Raw genomic sequence first — 22,168 nt, 5'->3', positions numbered from 1 at the left:
ATCGTTTATAAGAATGAATTTTTAATCGAAATAAATTATTACTTATCAAAGCATAAACGAGATACAGACTATGCCATAAAAGCTTGACCATTAATGTTAAATTATTATACCGCATGTAAGGCGTGAGTAATTCTAAATGCACAGGTGCGCATATGTCGTCCCCATTATAGTGACAGTAACCATTTTATATATATATATGTTCAATATGAATTCACCCACGCGAAAATTAATCAATTTTCGCATGACATATCGAGGGGAAAAACACTTTATATGATTAATTAAACCAACAGACTAATATATTACGTAATTGACAGTAATCGTAATTATCCACTGTCAGTTGATTTCTCTAAGTGCTAGAAGGTGCATATTAAATTTTTGTCTCAAGAAATTTTTATCAACAGCCAATTTTTAAAAAAATTTTTTATCTTTGAAATTTCTTTTTTATCTTGAATATTCCAGTAGCGAAATACATCAAGAAATCGAGATTCTTGTTAATGACCTCCAAGGAATGAGGGATCATTATTTATATATAACTTCGGTCTTACTGTGTAATCATCTTTACAAGTTTTTTGACCTTATCCTGCTTTGAACTATTATTCTTCTGCGAAATGGGTATAATAAATTTTTAGACGAGTGCCAAACGTTCACTTACTGGAATCCATAAATTAATTGCGATTTTGCATGATTCACAATTGTAAAACGTACCGCCCATTTGATTGATGATACTTTAATGAAAGTTAAAGGGAGGAAATCCTCTCTGTATATGTATAATAATAAAATTCTTGTTATTTAAATAATTAATAAGAAACAAAAATCAAGATCATATCGTTAAACTCTTGGAAACAATCAAACAAAATTTTCTAATTAAAGGAAATTCAAGTATACAAAATTTTATTTTAATGCTGTTGTGAGTATTTATTAGTTTTTCAATCAGTTTCACAAAATAACGAAATTCATTTTAAATTCCAATTGTATCCAGATTAGTTTTCATTATCTTCGAATTGTTCTTCAACATTTACTTTATCGTCCATGAATTCTTCTGGAATCAATTCGTTCCTACGACGGCAACGTCTGTCTCTTCTGGAGCACATCATTCCTCTGCAGCACATTCGATTGTTCTCGCACTAAAAAGAATTAGTTTAGAAAATTTTGATAGCAATGTATACATAGAAATTTTCTTCATTAATATTCGCATACCCTTTCACCACCTCGTCGACACCAACGGCGACGTCGTTCGCATCTGTTGGTACGGCAATTGCATCTCATTCCACGGCAGCATTGTCCTTGTCGACACTGTATATACAAGGTGGAAAATAAAGCGATAATTAGAATTTATTTTCAATTTTATATTTAAATGAATAATATTGACAAACCCTTTGTCCCATTCTTCGGCATTGTCCTTGTGATCGTCTTTCACATCTTCTCGTGCGTCGTGAACACATCATTCCACGACAACAACGCATATCACGATTACACTATATATAGATAGAAAATTTGTTATTTTCAACATTTTCTTTTTTTTTTTATCAAAATCAATTATTTTTACTCACTCTTTGTCCACGTCGACGACATCTTCCACTGAGTTCATCTAAAATTACATCATAATCAGATTCTTCAGATTCTTCGGATTCAATTTCGGTACTTAAATCCTCAATTGACTCTTCTTCCACTTCATCTACAACTCCAGCATAGGTGGTAACAACAAGAACACCGACGCACAAAAATAATAATGTGCAAAGCTTCATGTTTCTTATTGCGTACAAAAATCTATAAGCAAAAATTTAGTAAATAAAATTAGATTAAAAAATAATTAGAATTTTTTTTTTCTTACCTTAGAGGATGTGTTACTTCTTAAGAAGAAACTTTTGCTGTGTTTTGAAAAAGTCTTTCTGGCTCATTTATACTTCTTGAAATCCGGATACATAGAATGATACTTGATACTGATTATATTAATTGGATTATTCCACTTGAGTATTATCGCGCCATCATTCATCTTTTTTGTTGATCTCTTGAGAAAATTATTTTGCGATAACGCTTTGTGGTTTGCCAAAAAGCCAAATTTGTTTATTGAATTTTTTTCCCCTTATCAAATCAGAAGGGGTTAACGAACAAACAAATCATCAGTTATCATTGATTTTGAAAATGATATTTTTTATACCGTTCGATTGTTTATGATGTTTCTCTTTAGTAGAAAAAAAAATATGAGCCATGGTAACGGTTGTCATGGAAATTGTTACTATGGAAACGGTTGCTATGGTAACTTACTATGGAAACGGTTGCTATAGTAACTGTTATCATGGTAACCGTACTAGTGGACGACGGACGGAAGCCAAAGCAAAACTATAAGGCTTTCGGGCCTGAGCCACGAAACCCTAAAAAAACCATTTAGGTGAAAATTTTATATAATTTTTGTTGAAATTACAACGATAATTTTGTATTTTCAGATTTAGGAAATAAGTTAAAGGAAAATTTCAGGGAAAGGGAAAAGCCAGGTACTTGCAGTACCTACCGGCATTTTGGGTGTTAGTCGTACAAATTCGGTCCTGCGGTATGCACATTGTACGGTTCGCCTCAGGTCAATTTCAGTCTAAAGTTATTTTTCTCAAGTTTTCATGTATTTAAAGCCAATTTACAATTATTCAATAAAGTGTTAATTTACTCTATATTAATCCCTATTTTTATCTTTGGTACGTGTTTTATTCCACTCATTCTAGCTGTATTTTAACAATTTTTTTGGAATTTTTCTTATTTTTAGCCGCCGATGTCAATGAAGCGCTTCAACATGCCATTAAGGTCTCGCGAGAGGGTAGCTGCCAATTGCCTCGTGCCAGAATTGTACCAGTTCGTGATGTCTACCCCAGTACATCGACCACGTACATTCCACACTGTGCCATTCTACACAGGTGCTCTGACGACACCGGATGTTGTAGGTCGGAAGCACTAACTTGTGTACCAAAAGAGTCTCATCGAGTCGAACTCTATTTTTATGTAAGTCACATAAATTTTTTTTATTATCTTTATTTCCTTTCATATAATAATAATTATATAACATAAAAAATACCACTTTTCCTAGTTGACAATTAATTAGGTACATAAAAAAATGTATTTCAATAATAATTTAAAATTTCATTGGGTCCTTTTGCATAACACACTATAAAATCCAAAAAAAAAAAAACACTTTTGTTGCGAAACACTTGAATAATATGAGAACGTCTGCTGTAGTCATAAAATATTTCTATTAACAAATGAATGAAATTGTGATCATAAAACCGATAACTCGTTATCCTTGTCATTATTTTCTAACATAGGTTTTTTATTATAAAAGGCCTGTGTGAAAAATAACTTAAATTTCTTAACGGCTATTACGTTCTAAGAGAATTGATTATATCAATTTTAGTAATACGCAAAATTAAAATCTCAATTTTTTTTAGTTGCCCTGGGCCATTCTCTATTTTCAATATTTCCTATAAAGAAAATGATTAATTATGAAATTTTCTTCCTAAATCGAAGTTCATTTCACTTTTATACAAATACTCGGAATTCGCGTTCTACAAACGACCCTCATTTTATTGCCTGGAAGCTTTCACTTAATGCTTATGAAAGGAAAGAAAAAAAAATTTTTTAAAAAAAGATGCTTAAAGAATTCTGCACTTGTTCTTTCGTGTATGGACACAAGACACGTGTCTCTCCTGGTGGTCTCATTCAATGGGATCGTGTATTCTTTGCATGTTGGATAATATTTACTATATGGTACACACGCAATTGTAAACTACTTGGAAAATTATTGGTTTTGAAACATTATATTAAGTCCCTGTCATCATAACGTGAAGGATGTTTCAATATTTTACATAACATAAAAATCTACCAAAAAAAATTTTCGAAAAATTGATACTCCAAAAAAAGGTTTAATAAATCTGAAATCCGTAAATATAAATAAAAATAGTTTAGTCATAGTTAAATTGTAAATATCATAGACATCTTGGCATTATTCTCTATTTACAAATAGCGGCAAAATCACATAACAGTCGTTAATACCACACACATGATTGCATAAAATATGCCCGTAATTAATCCGGTTTTTGTATCGACTTGAACTAAAGCTATAAGGTCACCCAACTGTTCATTGAACTTTTCTTTATTTATTGTACCATAAATACAAAATACATGAGTATCTGTAAAACAGAAACACAGATACATTCATTAACGTAAAATTTTTACAATTTCCTATTAACTGACTTATACAAGTCTTTGACTTATCCCAGATCTCTTTTACTCCGTGTTTTATTGTGAAACTTGAAATTATAAACAATTCAAGTTAAAATATTGAGCGCAATGTTTTAAATTCCAATTTCCTGGGACCATTTATCTTATATAAAAAGAGGTAAAAAAAAGAAAGATATTGATAACGATCGATTTTCGATGGGGTATATAATTAATCGTTAAAGGGAGAATCGACTCTTGCAATCGTCTAATAATACAATGATGGTTACTACACATATACATATATATATATTGCAAGGAGCATGAAGCTGAATCGATCGTTGATTATATCGATATATATATATACGACGGCGGCAAATAATGGTTCGGCCAACCCATATTAATTTCCTTCCTACACAAAAATTAAGCCACCAAATGATTGTGATTGATGATATATGACCGGAAAAAAGATGTTTCGTGCAGTTAAAAAGATGTACGCACGTGGCTTGAAATGGCACACCTTTCAGCAATGATGTAAATTGCACGATTAAGTGTGCAAAGGAAGCCTAGATTGTACAAAGTATGTTTAATTTAAGCTAAATGAAAGCTCAATGTCGATACAAAGCAAGCCAAATGTAGTATGCTCAATTTAGGCCAAATTAGGCTTAATATAATTACTATGCATTACATACACTCTAACGGAATCAGTGATCTAATTTTGCTAAATCCGTAATCTAAATTCGCAAAATTGGATCACACATTCTGCGAAATTAGATCACGGATTCCGCGAAACAAGATCACGATTTACGCGGAATTGAATCACGGATTGCGCGAAACAAAATCACAATTTTTTTTTGCAAAACTAGGTCGCAGATTTTGCGAAATCGGTTCACGGATTGCGTAAAACTAGGTCACGGTATTCACAAAATTAGATCATAGATTCCGCGAAACTAGGTCACAATTTTTGTGAAATTAGATCACGGATTCCGCGAAACAAGATCACGATTTTCGCGGATTTAAATCACGGATTCCGCGAAACAAGATCACGATTTACGCGGAGTTGAATCAAGGATTGCGCCAAACTAGATCACATTTTTTTGCGAAACTAGGTCGCGGATTTGACGAAATTGGTTCACGGATTGCGTGAAACTAGGTCATGGTTATCACAAATTTAGATCATGGATTCCGCGTAACTAGGTCACAATTTTTCGAAATTAGATCACGGATTCCTCGAGACAAGATCATAATTTTCGCGGATTTAAATCACGGATTCCGCGAAACAAGATCACGATTTACGCGGAGTTGAATCACGGATTGCGTGAAACTTGGTCACGGTATTCACAAAATGAGATCATGGATTCCGCGAAACTAGGTCACAATTTTTGCGAAATTAGATCACGGATTCTGCAAAACAAGATCACGATTTTTGAGGATTTAAATCACGGATTGTGAGAAACAAGATTACGATTTACGCGGAGTTGAATCACGGATTGCGTGAAATTAGGTCACAATTTTCGCGAAACTAGGTCGTGGATTCCGCGAATTTGGGTCACAATTTTTGTGAAATTGGATAACGGATTCCGCGAAATAAAATCACGATTTTCGCGGATTTGAATCACCGATTGCGCGAAACTAGATAACTATTTTCGCGGATTTGAATCACCGATTGCGCGAAACTAGATAACTATTTTCGCGGATTTGAATCACCGATTGCGCGAAACTAGATCACTATTTTCGCGGATTCCGCGAAATTGGGTCACGGATTATGAGAAACTAGATCACGGATTTCGCGGATTCTGCGAAATTGGGTCACGGATTGTGAGAAACTATAGATCACGGATTTCGCGGATTCTGCGAAATTGGGTCACGGATTGTGAGAAACTAGATCACGGATTTCGCGGAATTGAATAACGGATTGCGTGAAACTAGTTGACGGTTTTCGCAAAATTAAATCACGGAATGCGCGAAATTAAATCACGGTATGCGCAAATATTTATGTATTATTTTTTCTGTCAGAAGTTTTATTTTAGTAGGAATGCTTTTCTTTACTTGAGGAAGTTTATCCCTTTTTTTTATCTTTCGAGTGATTAGCACAATGTTAAGTGCTCAATATAGCACAAAATATTCAAGTAGAAGTCTAATCACATCTACTTGGAACGCTTCCGTTGATCCGGGAATACGGTTTAAGATGCTTCTAAAATTTTTCTTCGAAATGCCCACTCAGTACAAAATTCCTAAAAGTACTTCTAATAAACTGATATAATATTCGTCTTCTCTCAGACGTATAATAATTTAAAATAAAACGCGAGATTTTATCCTATAGGCAGCTCTGATATATATGTCATTTTGTTAGAAAAAGTAGTCTATGCAATGTTCGCTTTATATTACATTGAAAACTTGTATTCTGTCTGAACGTATATTACCACCTTATGAAAAAGAAGAAAATAAATATTCTAACCTTATTTTCTCTATATCGTATAGGACTGAATTTAGAGTTTAGGTGTTCCTTTTTCTTTTATTTGAAAGGTCTAGCCAGATGAATGTTGACTGCTAATGTGACTCTCATATATAAATGATAAGACTGTGCTTCTCAGTTAGTCATATACAGCATCTCAGACTTTCCTTTCTTGGCTTTCTGTCAAATTCTCTCAAGAGTTCCTCTCTTATTAATTGCTCATTAACAAATCATATAACATTCTGTAATTTTCGATCATAACTAAACAATATAAAATAAAAATTCTGAAAAAAATTTTAAATACCAAAAAAACTGATTAATCAAGGGAGTTAATCAACGTTAAATATAATAAGCATTTAGAGTGGTGTACCTTATCGATTAAAATTAAACCTAAAATTTTATTTTTGATATTTTATGTTTGTTTAAAAATTATTGCCCCTGGTATATTAACAGCGGACCACCAACAACGGGAATTGTTTGTTTCAAATGATTTATATATACATGTGTATATATGTGAAAATGCAATAATCGCAGCATTGTTTTCAATATATATTTGCTTGTTTGGATGACCTGCATTGCCCATGTGGTTTGAAGATAGTTTTGAAAGGCTTACGTATGAGGATACTTGTTTTCGGCGACTGGGCGTATATAAGTTCGTCTTTATAAATATAGTAGACTACTTCCGTGATACGAAAATACGTTGATTTATGGCGTTCTCTTCACTTCTATATATTCCGCATTGCAGTCGCATTTCGCAGTAAAGACATTTGGGTTTATAATTTTTTTTTTCTTCCTTTTCCCAATTCCCGCACATATGTCGCATTGTAACTAACAGGGAATTATTATCAATTTTCTCTGTCACATGGAACGTCTCTTGAATATATTTCTATATCCTAAACGTGTGTTTCGTCTTTTTGAAAAACAAGGACAAAGTTAAAATCTTCGAATGTCATACATTTTATCAAACGATTTTTTACGATTTTGAAATTCAATTGAGGTTTAAAATAGGCTCAATATAGGGCCAATATTGGTTTGACAATAATATTTTGTAGCATAATTTTGATTACAGTTTGACAATGATAATTTGTCATATTTGATAGGGTTTTGAAAGGTGAAAGTATCAGAGAAAGGATAGCCGATTGGCAGAGATTTTTTTAATGGACTTGGACTCATACAAACAAGTATCCTATGTGTATTCATTTCTCCATAATGTTCAGTTATCACTTAACCGATACTATAATTAATGGTTCGTGAATGAGGGAAAGGCTAAATTTATCAGTTTATAACATGTTCCATATAATTAAAAAAAAAATAAATAAAATAAGGGAATTAATTATATACTTTCAGGATAATTTAATAAGTGATATATTATTAATGATTTTAAATATTGCATTTTCAAATCATAACAGATTCTAATGATTCAAACATCCAATTTTTTTTTTTTTTTTTATTATCCAAAAGTATCTTTTAGTGCATTTCATTGTTCATTCGAGATAAAATAAATGACTTATTCATGTTTCGAAAATTTTTAAGCTTAAAATAAAAGATAACCCTTGTCATTATGTATATAAGTGAGGATATTCACCTGTATTTTTTTTTTTTTTATTTATGTTGTTGCATCATTATATATTATATACAGCTGTTCTAAGTGCCGCTCCAATTGAAAACGTCGCGATGCCTCAATTTTCAGATGCATTTTCATATCTAATATATAATGTTTTTCCTTACGAGGTCGTTAAAACACTATTTAGAACATTCATAATATATTAAAGTGAACTGAACATTTATGTGCATTCCAAGTGATGAAGATATTATTAATTCTCATAAATAATATATACTGTTACTTTTTGAAAATTCAAAAAAAAATAAAATACAAAATTATTTTATATTTTTTTAAATTTCAAATATTATTAAAATTAACAAAAATTGTTTATAATTATTATAAATTATGTACTGAAAAAAATTTATTTGATTCAAATAATCGGTTACTTTATTATTAAATAAATATTTGAACCAAATAATTTTTGTTTGAGCCAAATTAAATGGTATATTTGTTTTAAATACAGAAAGTATTAGTTCAAATAAAAATTATTTGGTTCAAATATTGATTTAATAATAGTCAAGTAACCGATTATTTGAATCAAATAAATTTTTTTTCAGTGTAATTTAAAAATAATTATAATTAATTAATTTAAATTACTCTGATTTGAATGAAAATGTAAGGCTGTAATCTATATACTGCTAATGTGATATATATCTTGAAAATCACGAGCGTATTTTCTACAATATTAAAGTTATTCGGCGAGTGAATTCTTAATAAAAGGATACATAAAAGCCCAGCCCAATATTTAACGGCAATTACCTTTCTCGCACAATTTTACGTAAAAAGGGCTCGAAAAAAAAGTATTGGAAAAGATCACGCGAAACAAATTCGTCCTGCGCTTTTTGGACACGTCACGGTTTTTCTTTTCTTTTTTTTTATTATTATTAAGAGTTGCAAATTGCCGTTCTCGACAAAATGCGTAACGGGCGAGAGGGAAATAAAGTGTATATTGGCATTTATATATTATTTATTTTTTTTTTTGCGGAAAATGTTGAAGAGAGTAATCACATATTTTGCGTGAGGGTAATATGTATAAAGTCCTCTCAAGACTTTTGTGTATATACTTTTATAACACCTCTATTAAAATATTACGTAATCTAAAGTGACTGATTAATCCGCGGACACAAATGTGTGTTTGGCACGCAAAACGTTGTTGAAAATTTGACATATGACGGATATTAACAGGTGACTGCGGAAACGTGTTGAAAATAAATTGTAAATTTTCATTTTTTTTTATAGATCAAAAATAGATTTTTTTTACATAATAGTAATTTTTTATGTAGTTAAAAAAAATAATTTTTTTCTATGTAATTAATATTTTTTTATATAGTTTAAAGAAATAGTTTTTTATACGAATTAAATGGATGTAAGAATCATTTTTTTTTGGGGGGGGGGGATTTTTTGTTTTTAAAGAGCGTAGGGAATTTCCGGAAATGTTTATAAATGAAAAATAAGAAAAAACAGAAGCGTTAGTAACCTTCATGAAGCTTCTTCTTCTTCATGGTCACGAGGTTTATATTCGTGTTAAAAGTCTCAAAGCGAGCTGTCAGCTAAATGACAAGAAGATGTTTTAATCCCCCTCCCTTTCCTAAGTTGTTGATCTTTTGCAGATGCCATTCGAGATTAGTTATATACATTCACGCACAGGAAGTACTGTTTTGTATATTTTTCACATTTCTCCTCTATTTTTGATAACCTGTTAATTCAATAACTGAAATTCTTTTTTTCTATTTAAAAAAATTGACTGTTTTTTTTTGGAATTTTCACATTTTTTTAGAAATAGAAAAATTTTTGATATTTAGATAATGTGTGAAATTTTTGTTCACAAACTTTGAGCTCACGATTTTAGTAATGCGATTATATATAGTTTGAAAAAGGTTTTTTTAAAAGAGAAAAATTCTGTCTCACCTGACAACTTACGCGCACGTACGAACTTAAAGATGAATGAAAGAATGAAAGAAAAAGAAATGCAACATCCTGTCGGAACGCGGTAGATACCAATCAGTGAACAGATTTTAATGGTTTCCTCGAGTCGTGCCAATCCGAGTGACTACCGAAATTAGTGCGGCCTTCTTATTTCTTAGGATTCCAGACCCCACAAGAGACCTCTTTCTCTCTCTTATACATTTTTTTGTCACATAAATTTTTTTCATTTTCTTATAAATTTATTGTAATTTAATTATAATATATAATAATAATAATAATAATAATAAAAATATTTAAAAAAAGTTGTAATAGAACGTTAAAAATTGCAATTGGAAGAAAATACAGTGAAATTAACGTAAATCGGATACACAAGCACTACGTGATCGTTATGGTTATTTTCCTTACTGACTGATGGTAAAAATTTTGAAAAATAAAAATATAAAAATTACCGTTACAGAAATCTACCTTACCGACTGATGGTAAAACATTTTTTTAAATGAAAATTTAAAAATTACCGACATAGAAATCTACCTTACCGACTGATGGTAAAACAGTTTTTTAAAAATGAAAATATAAAAAATTATCGACGTAGAAATCTACCTTACCGACTGATGGTAAAACAGTTTTGGATAGTTGTAAAACTGTTTTACCATCAGTCGGTAAGGTAGATTTCTATGTCGGTAATTTTTATATTTCCATTTTCAAAAAAATGTTTTACCATCAGTCGGTAAGGTAGATTTCTATGTCGGTATTTTTTATATTTTCATTTCAAAAAAATGTTTACCATCAGTCGGTAAGGTAGATTTCTATGTCGGTAATATTTCATATTTTCATTTCTCAAAAAACTGTTTTACCATCAGTCGGCAAGGTAGATTTCTATGTCGGTAATTTTTTTATATTTTTATTTTTCAAATTTTTTTTACCATCTTGTTAATTTTTTAACCATCTACAGTTTTAAGTTTGCTATAGTCGCAGTCGTTAACCACTTAAATGTCCTTAAGGGTATGTTTTTTTTCCATATCTGTACATTCATTATAGGGGGGGGGGAATTTAATTATTAAAAAAAAGAAAGAATTTCTTCGTAACTCCCATTAAATTGGTTCATGTATATTTACATAAATGTTACCTTTATATCTATATCACAAGACATATATTAGATGCATTTATCATATGATAATTGACGTGTACGTCGACAAATCGTCAGTATGGTTACTTTTCTTAATAATTCTATATACTCACAGGTAAACTAGTTTTTTCTTTTTTTTCTCGTTTCTCCCCCCTCCCTCGTTTTTTTTTGTTTTTCTTATATTGAAAATATATTTATTTCTACGTCACGGGAATTTGCATAAATTGCACTTCAACTATAATTTATGTTTGATCGAGAAATATAAGATAGTATCTCTTAGGGGCTGGTATATTTAGAATGATATACATTTTCACAAAAAATATAGTGTAAAAAATTAAGTATTAAAATATTTTTTTTCTAAATGAGATAATAATTGGGAAAGATTTATAATTTCATTAATTTATAAATTTGTTGATAAAGAAGAAATCTTGTATTTTTATGTAAATCATAATACTAGAGAGTATCAGAATTGACAGTGAAGACTTGTCTTAAAAAAAAAAAACGTATCCTTATTTTCACAGCATCTTTGCTCTTAATTTTCAGCTAAACATATTATATACTCTTCAGCAAAGTGTGAATATAATTGCTACTCCTGTCTTTAAAATAGAGCCACTATATGCGATACCTTTATAAATATATATATATATGTATAATAATAATTGAACATTCAAAACAAAAGACTATAATTAAGATTAATCAATCATACAACTCGACATGACTATGTGCAATTTATTTCCACTTTGTAAATATAATTTACTTGTATAAATATAATACCCATATCTATTGGTCGTGATTATTATTATTTTTTTTTTTTCATCTCGCGATTATACTATTATCCGCGGATTAAAAAGAAAAATCGCAAAAAATAAATTCAATGACATGAATTAAGTTTTTAAATGCAAAAAAAAAATTGTTACTTAAATTATCATCGTTTACGATAGGGGGATAAAATCTTTTTTTGAAAAATGATTAAAAAAATAAATGGGAGAAAGGTGCAATAAAATTAAAAGGTTAATAAATTTTCGAGTTAATCTGTTTTATTGGATAGTTATTATTTATTTAAGTGGAATTTTCAAGATAACGCCCATTACATAATTTTTGTTTTTTTAAAAATTTTTTTTATTATTATTTCAGAAGTTGCAATGTGTATATTTCGGAATAAGATTATGTTTCATATAAAAGCGATGTCAAATTATATTATTATTACTATTATTATTATTATTATTATTATTATTATTATTATTATTATTATTATTATTTTAATTAAAATTAAAAATGATTGTTTCCTTGTAAATCGTAATTACAGATTGAACTTTTCTTTGAAAATATCAATCGTTTTTGAATATCAATTACATATATATATTTACTTTCTCTCCTCGTATAATGAAACCATTATTATCTTCCTGTTCAAAGGCACGTTTCTTATTTAATAGACTTATTTTCAGGTGTTATAAAAAGTTTTTGAAAGTTATGAATAATTTTTCATTTTATTTAATGCAAGTAAAACGCGAAGCTTTTTGAAGAAATGAATATAAGAGAATTCAAAGTCTAATTTCTCTATTTTAATTGGTTATAATACCTGAGGGGTTTTTAGAAGTACACGCACCCCTTCTGAAGAACGTGGGAATAAATGTTTTGATAAATGTCAAAGAAAGCTGATGCGATATATATATATATATATATATATATATATATATGTTATACGAAATAGTGGTAGAATTTGGAGAAATATTCCAATGGCAAAATTTATATCTTAATTAATAAAGAATTTTCGAAAGCATCTTGGATAATGAGCTGTCGATTAACGTTAATGACTGTAAAAACGCCTTAATGAACCATTTTTTTTTATTACCGCTCGGAAAAAAATCATCTCCTTTTTTTATTGCAATGATTTAATTATACTTATATATGATTCAAGGAACAAAATTTATTTTAAATTAATTTAAAGTTAAATACTTTAGCCAACAATAATTTTTTTATTTTTTATTTTAAATCAATTTAAAATAAAATGAAATTATTTCTGTTTAATTATAATGTTCTACGATAGGTTTTCTCTAAGAAAAATAATCTGACATTGACTTTGTAATCTCAAGTGAAGTTTAAAATTAGATTTCAGATAATCCCGCACTTCAGTTCCCTTCACTGAAATAAAAAATTCAATGGCCATACCATGACGAAATCCATGACTGAGAAACCGATATTGAAAATAACTTTTAAATTTACTTTATGAATTAATAAAATAAAAATTTTTTTTAGTAAATTTGGTACTAAAACTACAAATCCGAACTCAAAAAAAATATTTTATCAGTTTTGGAATAAAACCTGGTAACATTCCGGAAGAGTCAATTTTTTTCTCTCTATTTCTGTCTGACATTAAAAAAAATAATAATTCTTATATAGGAACAGTTTAATTTGCAAAAACCTATTATAGAAAATGTCAAGCGCATCAAAAAGCAATTTCCCATGTGTCGAACGGATGTCCGACACACTCTTCCCTTGACCACTAGGTATAGAAATTAAAAATTCTAGAATTCTTCACTCTTTTTAAAGCCATTAATATTTCTTTACTATTATATATATATATATACACTATTACCAAGAATTTCTCAACTCGCGAACAATACTTTATTATACCTTCTTTTTATTTCCATAATTTCCGCACGAGATATGCGCGTAAAATCTCATTATCATGCATTTTCAATAATTTTAAATGTCTTTATAACTTATTTTGAAAATAAAAAAAAAAAAAAAAAAAATGTTCCCTGCCTGAGATGTGCATTTGACATATATGTGATGTATTCTTTAAGAAAATCATACGACATAACGACAACCTTGAAAGGCACTTTAGATGATCCGATGATAGTTATTGATTGTCTCTTTTCATTTATCTATTTAAAAATAGTTTTTATTTCATTTGACATTAAAAAGAAAAAAAAAAACTAAATGAAAGTTAAAACTATTTCTCTGTCTCTTTCCCACACTTATAATGAATTGTATAATAAAATATAAGAATACGAGTTCATTTAACTCATATATGATCACTGATTATTCGCGTGAATGAAAGATTCGTCATCGTTTGATTATAAATCATATATATATATATATATATGATGTAAAAAATAATAGTTACGGAACACTGCTACGGGGAACCTACATTCAGTCTATTTTGAATCTATTTTAAACCTATTTTCAACCTACTATGAACCTATTTTGAAACTATTTTAAAACTATTTTGAAACTTTTTTGTACCTATATTGAACTATATTGCTTCTATTTCGAACTTATTTTGAGCCTATTGTAAACCTACTATGAAACTATATAGAAACTATTTTGTATCTATATTGAACTATATTTCGTCTATTTTGAATCTATATTGAACTATATTTCGTCTATTTTGAATCTATATTGAGTTTATTTTTAACTTACTTAGAACCTATATGGAGCCTACTTTAAACCTACATTAAAACTATTTTGCGCCTGTTTTGTGCCCACTTTCAACCTATTTGTAAACTATTCTGAGCCTGTTTTGACCTATATTAAACTATATTGAGTCTATTTTGTACCTACATAGAATAAATATCTAAATCGTGTGAAAAACAATTTTATACATAAAGAATAAACATTTCTAGGTCGATTTGTATATAAAAAAATCTGCATACAATGCAGATTTTGCGCAACGAGCTTTCGATCTTCTGGGATTCTAATCACTATATTATATATACAAATCGCAGAGTGATACTCTTGCATCTTGACGACTATTAAAGGGGGGTGTAATAAATTTTCTTTCAAGACATCGTCCGTCATATTGAAATAAAGCTTTATGTTTCTATACATTAAAAGAGTAAATCCGGTATTCACATTCTCTGAAAGCTAATGGGTGGAGTTTATGTTTCGTGGAAATAAACGACAGGTAAAGAGCTCTTACAGATAATATATATATACGATGAGGAGAAATCGGGAAGCACTCTACATATATCGTTCGAAAATCTGATTAAAAATTTATGTCTCATAGATATCGTGCAATCGTGCAAAAAAGTCAAAAATTAGAAATGTTTAGAAACCCTAAAAATGTTAATCTGGAACAGCGATATATGTTTCTCTAGAATAGCGAAAACTTTCGCTGTTTTAGTGAAACATATCGCTGTTCCAGGTGAAGATTTTTTTACCTGTTGGATAAATTCTGCTGCAGATTTCTAATATCGGATATTTATAATAGAAAATATAAATAGGCTAAAAGAAACAATCTAATAATCCATTAACACGAGTGTGTTAAATTCGTGCTAATAATCTTTTCGATTTTGAGGCACGATCGCTTGAGGAACATGTACATATAATTTTACAAGAACATAGATTAATAGTGTGCGGGGCAAGAATTTTTTTTTTGTTCATACCTGAAGCAGCGGCACCAAAGGCGTTACAAACTCGATAAGACTTCAACTTATCTACCGGTTAAAAGTCAACTTTTTGACATTCAAGCAACGCGAGATGCAGTCTTTACTAACCGGCTGTGTATATATATATATATATTTATATATGAACTAACCTTGGCTAACCTCGGGTTATGCAGCAGAAACCAGCAGCGATTCGCTTCTCTCTCGACTATGTTCGTTAAACTTGATTATACTTCAAGTTGCAGTTTTCATACAGTTTGTATTATATATATTTATGTCCGAACCAATTCCGCTTTGAATATGTTCAATCTAACATTTTGATGCGCTCCTGCAGGCGAACAGATAATTGCTAGGCAAAATAAAACCACAGAAAGATTAATTCTTTTTTTGTTCATTGAATTTAAAAATAAAATTATTTAGAATCGTATTACGAATTTGAATCTAGTTTTTTTTTTGGACAATCTAGTTTTTAGATATAATATAACAAGGAAACTTATTTTTCCCTCCTGGATATTTATTTACTTCTAAATTAAGTGAAAATCACGATACTTTAATCGTTAATTGACCAGAGTCAATTAGATCCTCGTCGTGGAGATCCAATTGCAATTTATAGAATCCCGTTTCCAGCTAATTACTAGGCGGTCTTTATATCGTATATATATATATATATATATATATATAATAGGTCGTCGGATTCATTCACACGTCCTTTCTATATAAGATGACATGTCCGATTAACGAAACTTCCGGATGAGCAAACATACATAGAACCTACACTGAGCCTTCTTTGAACCTATCTTGAAACTATTTTGAAACTATTTTGAGCCTATTTAAAGGTACATTGAAACTATTTTACGCCTAATTTAAACCTACATTGAGCCAACTTTCATTCTATTTGAAAACTATTTTAATCCTGTTTTGAACCTACTTTAAACTATTCCAAATCATAATTTAGAAAATTTATTCTAAAAAATCAAAATTTAAAAAAAAAAATTATACGAATAAAATAAAAAAAAATCCAACAAAATTAAAAAGCGATAAGAAAAATTATTGACATTTGTCTTGGCGACAGCAATCGCAAATATAAAACATCTGCAAGAATTCTCAGCAGTTTTATACATACTTTTTTAATTACAAAATAATTTTAACTAAAAATCAATGTACCGTTTAAAATTTTAAATAACAACTTTCTTCTCTTTTTAATTCACGAGAAAATAAAAGAGTGCCGCAATTTAAATATCATTTTTTTTTCCTCTTATGCGGGTTAAATGCTAATTACATTGCTAATAGCATTATAATAAAATATTATTCACTGATTGTGAGAATAATAAAGTCAATAGAGACTCATATTCACTTTTAAATTAACTTATCAAAAAATTCGTAACTTTTCAATAATTGAAAAAATAAGAGAATTTACATTAATTTCAATGATTTTAAAGTGGAACTTTTTTTGATGCAGTAATTTGTTTTCAATAAACGAATCGCGCACACGTTTGTCGATAAAAATTATTGTTGTCGTTTATGATCGTCTACCGATTGCGATTGCCAATAGTATATAGCCATCATGACAAAAAGAAATAATAAAAAGCAAAGAAGTCTTGTACTGATTATAAATGGACTAAGGCCCGCCTACCATGTCGGAAACTCTATATATTTCTGCAATATAGCCCCCCCTGGAAGAAGAATTCCATCGTGGACATTGATCCTTATACTATATATCCCAACCATTCATCTGTTATAGAAGATGCAACCAACATTGCCATGAAGATTACTTTCTGAAGGTTACTTCCGAGGAAATGAGTTGCTTCCGATTTTTTCAAACAGTCGTTTCTATTTGTATAAAAATTATTAATTTTTAACTGATTAGTATTTGCTGTGATAAATATACACTGAGAAAAATATTCTATTGAATCAACAGAATTTGTGCTAAAGGCATAAAAATTATTGATTCCGAAGCATATGCTTCGTAAAATATTATATAGATTCTAATATGCTTTTGAATCAATAATTTTTATGCCTTTGGATGAGATGCTGTTGATTCGATAGCATATTTTTCTGAGTGTAGGGAAAAAATTTTAAACTAGTATCCGGAATCAAAATTCAAGAATCTGTAGGAAAAATCTGTAGATGCAAAATAAAAATTCAAAAATAGGGTTTTTTCGATTATTGCAAATGTAGTTGCATCAGTAGCTTGCAGATTTAACCATCAGTATACCCTGCAAAAATTATCCTATTGATCGAAGAGCATTTCCGAAAAAATATAAGCTGCAACGCTTATTATTTTAATCCAATTTTGCTTATTTTGATACCAAAATGGATTAAAATAAGCAAAATTGGATCTGCAACGCTTATTATTTTAATCCAATTTTGCTTATTTTAATACCAAAATGGATTAAAATAAGCAAAATTGGATTAAAATAATAAGCATTGCAGCTTATTTTAATGCCTTTTAATTTTCTCTGTGATGCAATACACAATGTTAAATTTTTTATACAGTAAAATTCGTGAGATAATTCCTCAAATAGTGATATATCTAATCTCTTTCATATGTCGTACAGATATAGATGAGTTCATCATACTCTTTTGCGATTAAAAAAAAAAAAGAAAGTGCGCCTGATTGGTAGTTATATATTTTTGACGGACATACTTTATTGCTACCCGCACAAAGATGTGTGTGCAAAAAAAAAAAAAATGATGGCATCATGCCCCACTTCTGCCCCACTATATCATAAACGAATTAAATACCACAGTCAGCACAAATAAGATACCAGTTACTATTATTCATTGCAACTGTCAATATATTTCTTACAACAATGGGAAACAAAATTTATTCTCTTCTCCTCGCTTTTTCTATTTTTCATGTAAGTTTTCAAAGAAAATTTAGTCAAAAAAAAATAATACAGTGTAAACAAATTTATTTCTTTCAAATAATCGGTTATAATTGACAAATAAATATTTAATTTTAAAATAATTATTCTTTGTATCAAATAATTATTATATGAGCCAATTAAAATTAATGGTATTTGGTCCAAATAAAAATCACTGGATCCAAATAAATATTTATTTGATAATAGCCGATTATTTGAACCAAATAAATTTTTTCCAGTGTGAATAAATTTGCATTTTCTATTTCTCTATTATTAATGTGAAATAAAACGCATTACAGGTTTGTTTATCGAATAGCATTGACGATCATTCGGAAATAATAAACGAACTAAAATCAATTGTTGCTTCCACTATTGAACAATTAAAATTGTATCAAAATAATTTTCAATCAGATGTGAAAATTAATTTACAAACAGTACAAAATGATAGCATTTGGAAAATAAATAAGGATTTAAATTATGTTTCAAGTAGCATTATGGTAAAAATATTAATAATTTATTATTTATTAATTCATAGAAAATTATAAGGTATTAAAATAAGCTGCAACGCTTATTATTTTAATCCAATTTTGCTTATTTTAATACCAAAATGGATTAAGATAAGCAAAATTGGATTAAAATAAAAAGCGTTGCAGCTCATTTTAATACCTTATAATTTTCTGTGAATTTTGCTTATTTTAATACCAAAATGGATTAAAATAAGCAAAATTGGATTCAAAATAATAAGCGTTGCAGCTTATTTTAATGCCTTTTAATTTTCTGTGTTATTATTTACTTTTTTGAAAATAAAGTGAATGCATTTTCTGTGTCATATTTTGTATGCTGTGCGCGGGCTTATATATATGAAACGATTATTGATTGACAACTTTCTAATCAGTACATGACTTCTTTTTTTTCTATTAATGAGAATCAATAATTATTTTCTTTATTCTATAATTTTATGCAATTAGAATGCAGTGAATGCAGTAGGCTCAACGGGCAAAAACGCACAGTCTTGTTATGAAGCGTGTAAAGTCAGTTTAAAGAATCTGAATAAACAAACTAATAACAAGCTTGACAAATGTTACTATTCATTTTCATATTATACTGAACCTGCTTTAAAAGAAATCAAAACTGCTATTCAGGTAAATGGATTATATTAAAAATAATAATAATAATAATAATAATATGTGGAGAAAAAAATTCAAAAAAAAAAAAAATAATCAAAATTTTAGAATGGAGAAAATATTTCCGAAGATTTGGATACAATTTTTATTGGATGCACAAAACATTTAACCGAGTCAGGTGACTGTTTAACGGAAAAAATAGAAGAGGTTCGAAAAACATTAAAAAAAATGCAAACCAATGTAAATGATATAAAAAATATTGGCACTTCCTCTATGAACAAAGCAAAGACTGTTGTCACATCCTGCAGTGAAAAAGCCGTTCGCTATTTACACGTAGAAGCAACATTTAACATACAACGAGAAGCAAATATTTGCGTACGAAATATTTACAACGAATACAATTATTAGAAAGAATTTTTGTTTCTTTAATCTTTTTTTTTTTGTAATTAGTTTTTAATGTAAGATTACTTTTTTAAAGTATAAATTTTTAACATCTAATAAAAAAAAAATTTGTTTAATTAATATCTAAAAAATATTATCTAAAAAAAAATACGATAATAATTTTAGAAATTTCAATTTTGCTGTAAAAAAAAAAGATGAAACAGAAGGGGGGCATAGGATATAAATAAGAAGCTCATCGTAAAGCAAAGAGTTGAAAATGGAATATAATACAAGTACTGAAAGTCAAGGGTACCATCAATCAACAGTGGTCGCGACCGACGCGCAACCAGTCCCCTAATTTGTTGGGTTTCTTCTATATATTTATTCGGTCTCTGACATAAGGTGTTTCTTTGCTTCGCGTAAACCGTCAAACCTTCGCCACGTTTTTAGAGTTCTCCCCTTTAAATTTTACTCACTGTCTTCGGCATGTCAAAAGCTCGGCCATTATATTATTATACTGAAAAAAAATAATTTATATTTGATTCAAATAATTACTTTACTATTATCAAATAAAACATTTACTTGAAACAAATAATTTTTATTTATTTTAAATCGTATTTGAATCACTAATTTCTGTATTTGAAACGAATTATCATTTAATTGACTTAAATAATTGTTTGATACAAATAAATAATTGTTTGACACAATTAAAGAATTATTTAATAATAATCAAGTAATCGATTAATTTGAATCAAATAATTTTTTTTTTTTTCAGTGGCAAGAGAAAATTGCACGTAAAGAAATTAAGTGACAATTAAATACAGAAGGGTATAAAGAGAGATAAGGGGGGGGGGGTATAAAATCCAGTAATGGTCGTGATATGCCTTCAGGGTCGTTAACATAAATTCATTGAGAATGAAGAACTTGTTTAATTTCTTGACGCCCATGACAACCCATTATCGTTTATTATAATGCCATTTACGGATCAAGGGTCGTCTTTGTTATATACCTTATATATGTTGACGGTTTAATTCTAATGCTAAAACGATGCCAATTTCAACTTCTATGTAATAATAATAATAATAAAAATAATTTACGCAATTTTTCTTTCATTTCAGTTTCAGATATGACAAAAATTTTTCTTTTTCTTTTGGGGCTCATGAATTTATCATTAAAAATCATGAATTATTTATATTTTATTTGTATACGAATTTTTTTAAAACGTCGAATTTTCATTTGTCCGAAATTACAAATAGAACAAACAATCGGGCAGAAATATATTTAGGCGCAATTTTTAAAATTCCACCAATTAGAAATTATCAACAAACTTAATTGTTATTAACAAATTGGTGGAATTTTAAAAATTGCGCCTAAATCATTCTGCCCGATTGTTTGTTCTATTTGTAATTTCGGACAAATGAAAATTCGACGTCTAAAAAAATTCTATCAATTATAAAAATTCGGATAAATGAAAATTTTACCAAAAACAAAAATTTTGTAACTGGTATTCCTATTTAATTTTTCGCAGTGCATCTTAAATTACCAAAGCCAAAGACAGTTTGTGGCTGACGAAAAACAAATGTTTGCATACAACTTTCTGGCGCCAACAAATTAGCTGTCGGCGTAATGCCAAAAGTCTTTAAGGTACATCGTTTCTAAAAATTTTTTTTTTCTTTTTTTTTGGCAGAATTCTCAGCTATTATATAGTTTTGAGAATGTAATTGTTGTTTGCACACTGGGGGCAAAAAATGTAAAAACAAAATTTTTAAACAGTAAAACTAGTTCACTTATACCATAAGATAAGTATCTAATATTTCCATAATAAATAAATCGCAATATTCCGCATCTTGAATATATATATAAATCATACAATCGTACAAATGGACATTCCTCCTTGAAGCGACAGGACATTAATATATGCAAGCTTTATGAACATTAGTAATGCTTTTGATTAGTATTAACTTTTACTTTTTGCCAAATTGTGCCTCGGGAAATTCTCACTTTGTTATTAAAAATTATCTATTAGTCCATAATTATGAGTAATGTTTTGAAAAACACAATTTTTCAGCCTCGTTTAATTTACAGTTACACTTAT

The 22,168-nt window shown here is 29.0% G+C and overlaps 4 protein-coding genes across 7 annotated transcripts in view; 2 read left to right on the top strand and 2 right to left on the bottom strand.

Annotated features, from left to right (window-relative positions):
• Nucleotides 1–22,168, bottom strand: part of LOC127287796 (zinc finger CCHC domain-containing protein 10-like) — a 158,190-nt gene that overhangs the window by 49,008 nt on the left and 87,014 nt on the right. Inside the window, exon 1 of one of the 3 annotated variants that reach the window (XM_051314926.1) lies at nucleotides 14,028–14,031. The exons of the other annotated variants lie outside the window; for them this stretch is intronic. The gene's annotated coding sequence lies outside the window, so the exon portion shown is untranslated. Of the gene's footprint in view, nucleotides 1–14,027; nucleotides 14,032–22,168 lie in introns of those variants that run through there. 3 annotated transcript variants of the gene reach the window in all.
• Nucleotides 1–22,168, top strand: part of LOC127287785 (protein PFC0760c-like) — an 84,530-nt gene that overhangs the window by 35,138 nt on the left and 27,224 nt on the right. For both annotated transcript variants that reach the window (XM_051314910.1, XM_051314909.1), the window contains one exon: nucleotides 2,756–2,988. In XM_051314910.1, the coding sequence (XP_051170867.1) occupies nucleotides 2,756–2,988 (233 nt within the window). The remainder of the gene's footprint in view (nucleotides 1–2,755; nucleotides 2,989–22,168) is intronic.
• On the bottom strand, nucleotides 896–1,986 carry LOC127287795 (uncharacterized). Its single transcript, XM_051314922.1, has 5 exons — nucleotides 1,832–1,986; nucleotides 1,551–1,767; nucleotides 1,374–1,475; nucleotides 1,198–1,293; nucleotides 896–1,124 (listed from the first exon to the last, which is right to left on the bottom strand). Exons 2-5 carry the CDS (start codon nucleotides 1,743–1,745, stop codon nucleotides 981–983), a joined length of 537 nt encoding a protein of 178 aa, XP_051170879.1. The 5' UTR covers nucleotides 1,746–1,767; nucleotides 1,832–1,986; the 3' UTR covers nucleotides 896–980.
• On the top strand, nucleotides 18,413–21,174 carry LOC127287792 (uncharacterized). Its single transcript, XM_051314920.1, has 4 exons — nucleotides 18,413–18,562; nucleotides 18,868–19,065; nucleotides 19,537–19,710; nucleotides 19,801–21,174. Exons 1-4 carry the CDS (start codon nucleotides 18,515–18,517, stop codon nucleotides 20,098–20,100), a joined length of 720 nt encoding a protein of 239 aa, XP_051170877.1. The 5' UTR covers nucleotides 18,413–18,514; the 3' UTR covers nucleotides 20,101–21,174.

Source organism: Leptopilina boulardi, unplaced genomic scaffold, assembly GCF_019393585.1.
Source record: "Leptopilina boulardi isolate dan_hultmark-lab unplaced genomic scaffold, ZJU_Lbou_2.1 LbouV2_372, whole genome shotgun sequence".
Taxonomy (NCBI): Eukaryota; Metazoa; Arthropoda; class Insecta; order Hymenoptera; family Figitidae; genus Leptopilina; species Leptopilina boulardi.
This window is presented reverse-complemented; position numbering and strand designations above follow the sequence as displayed.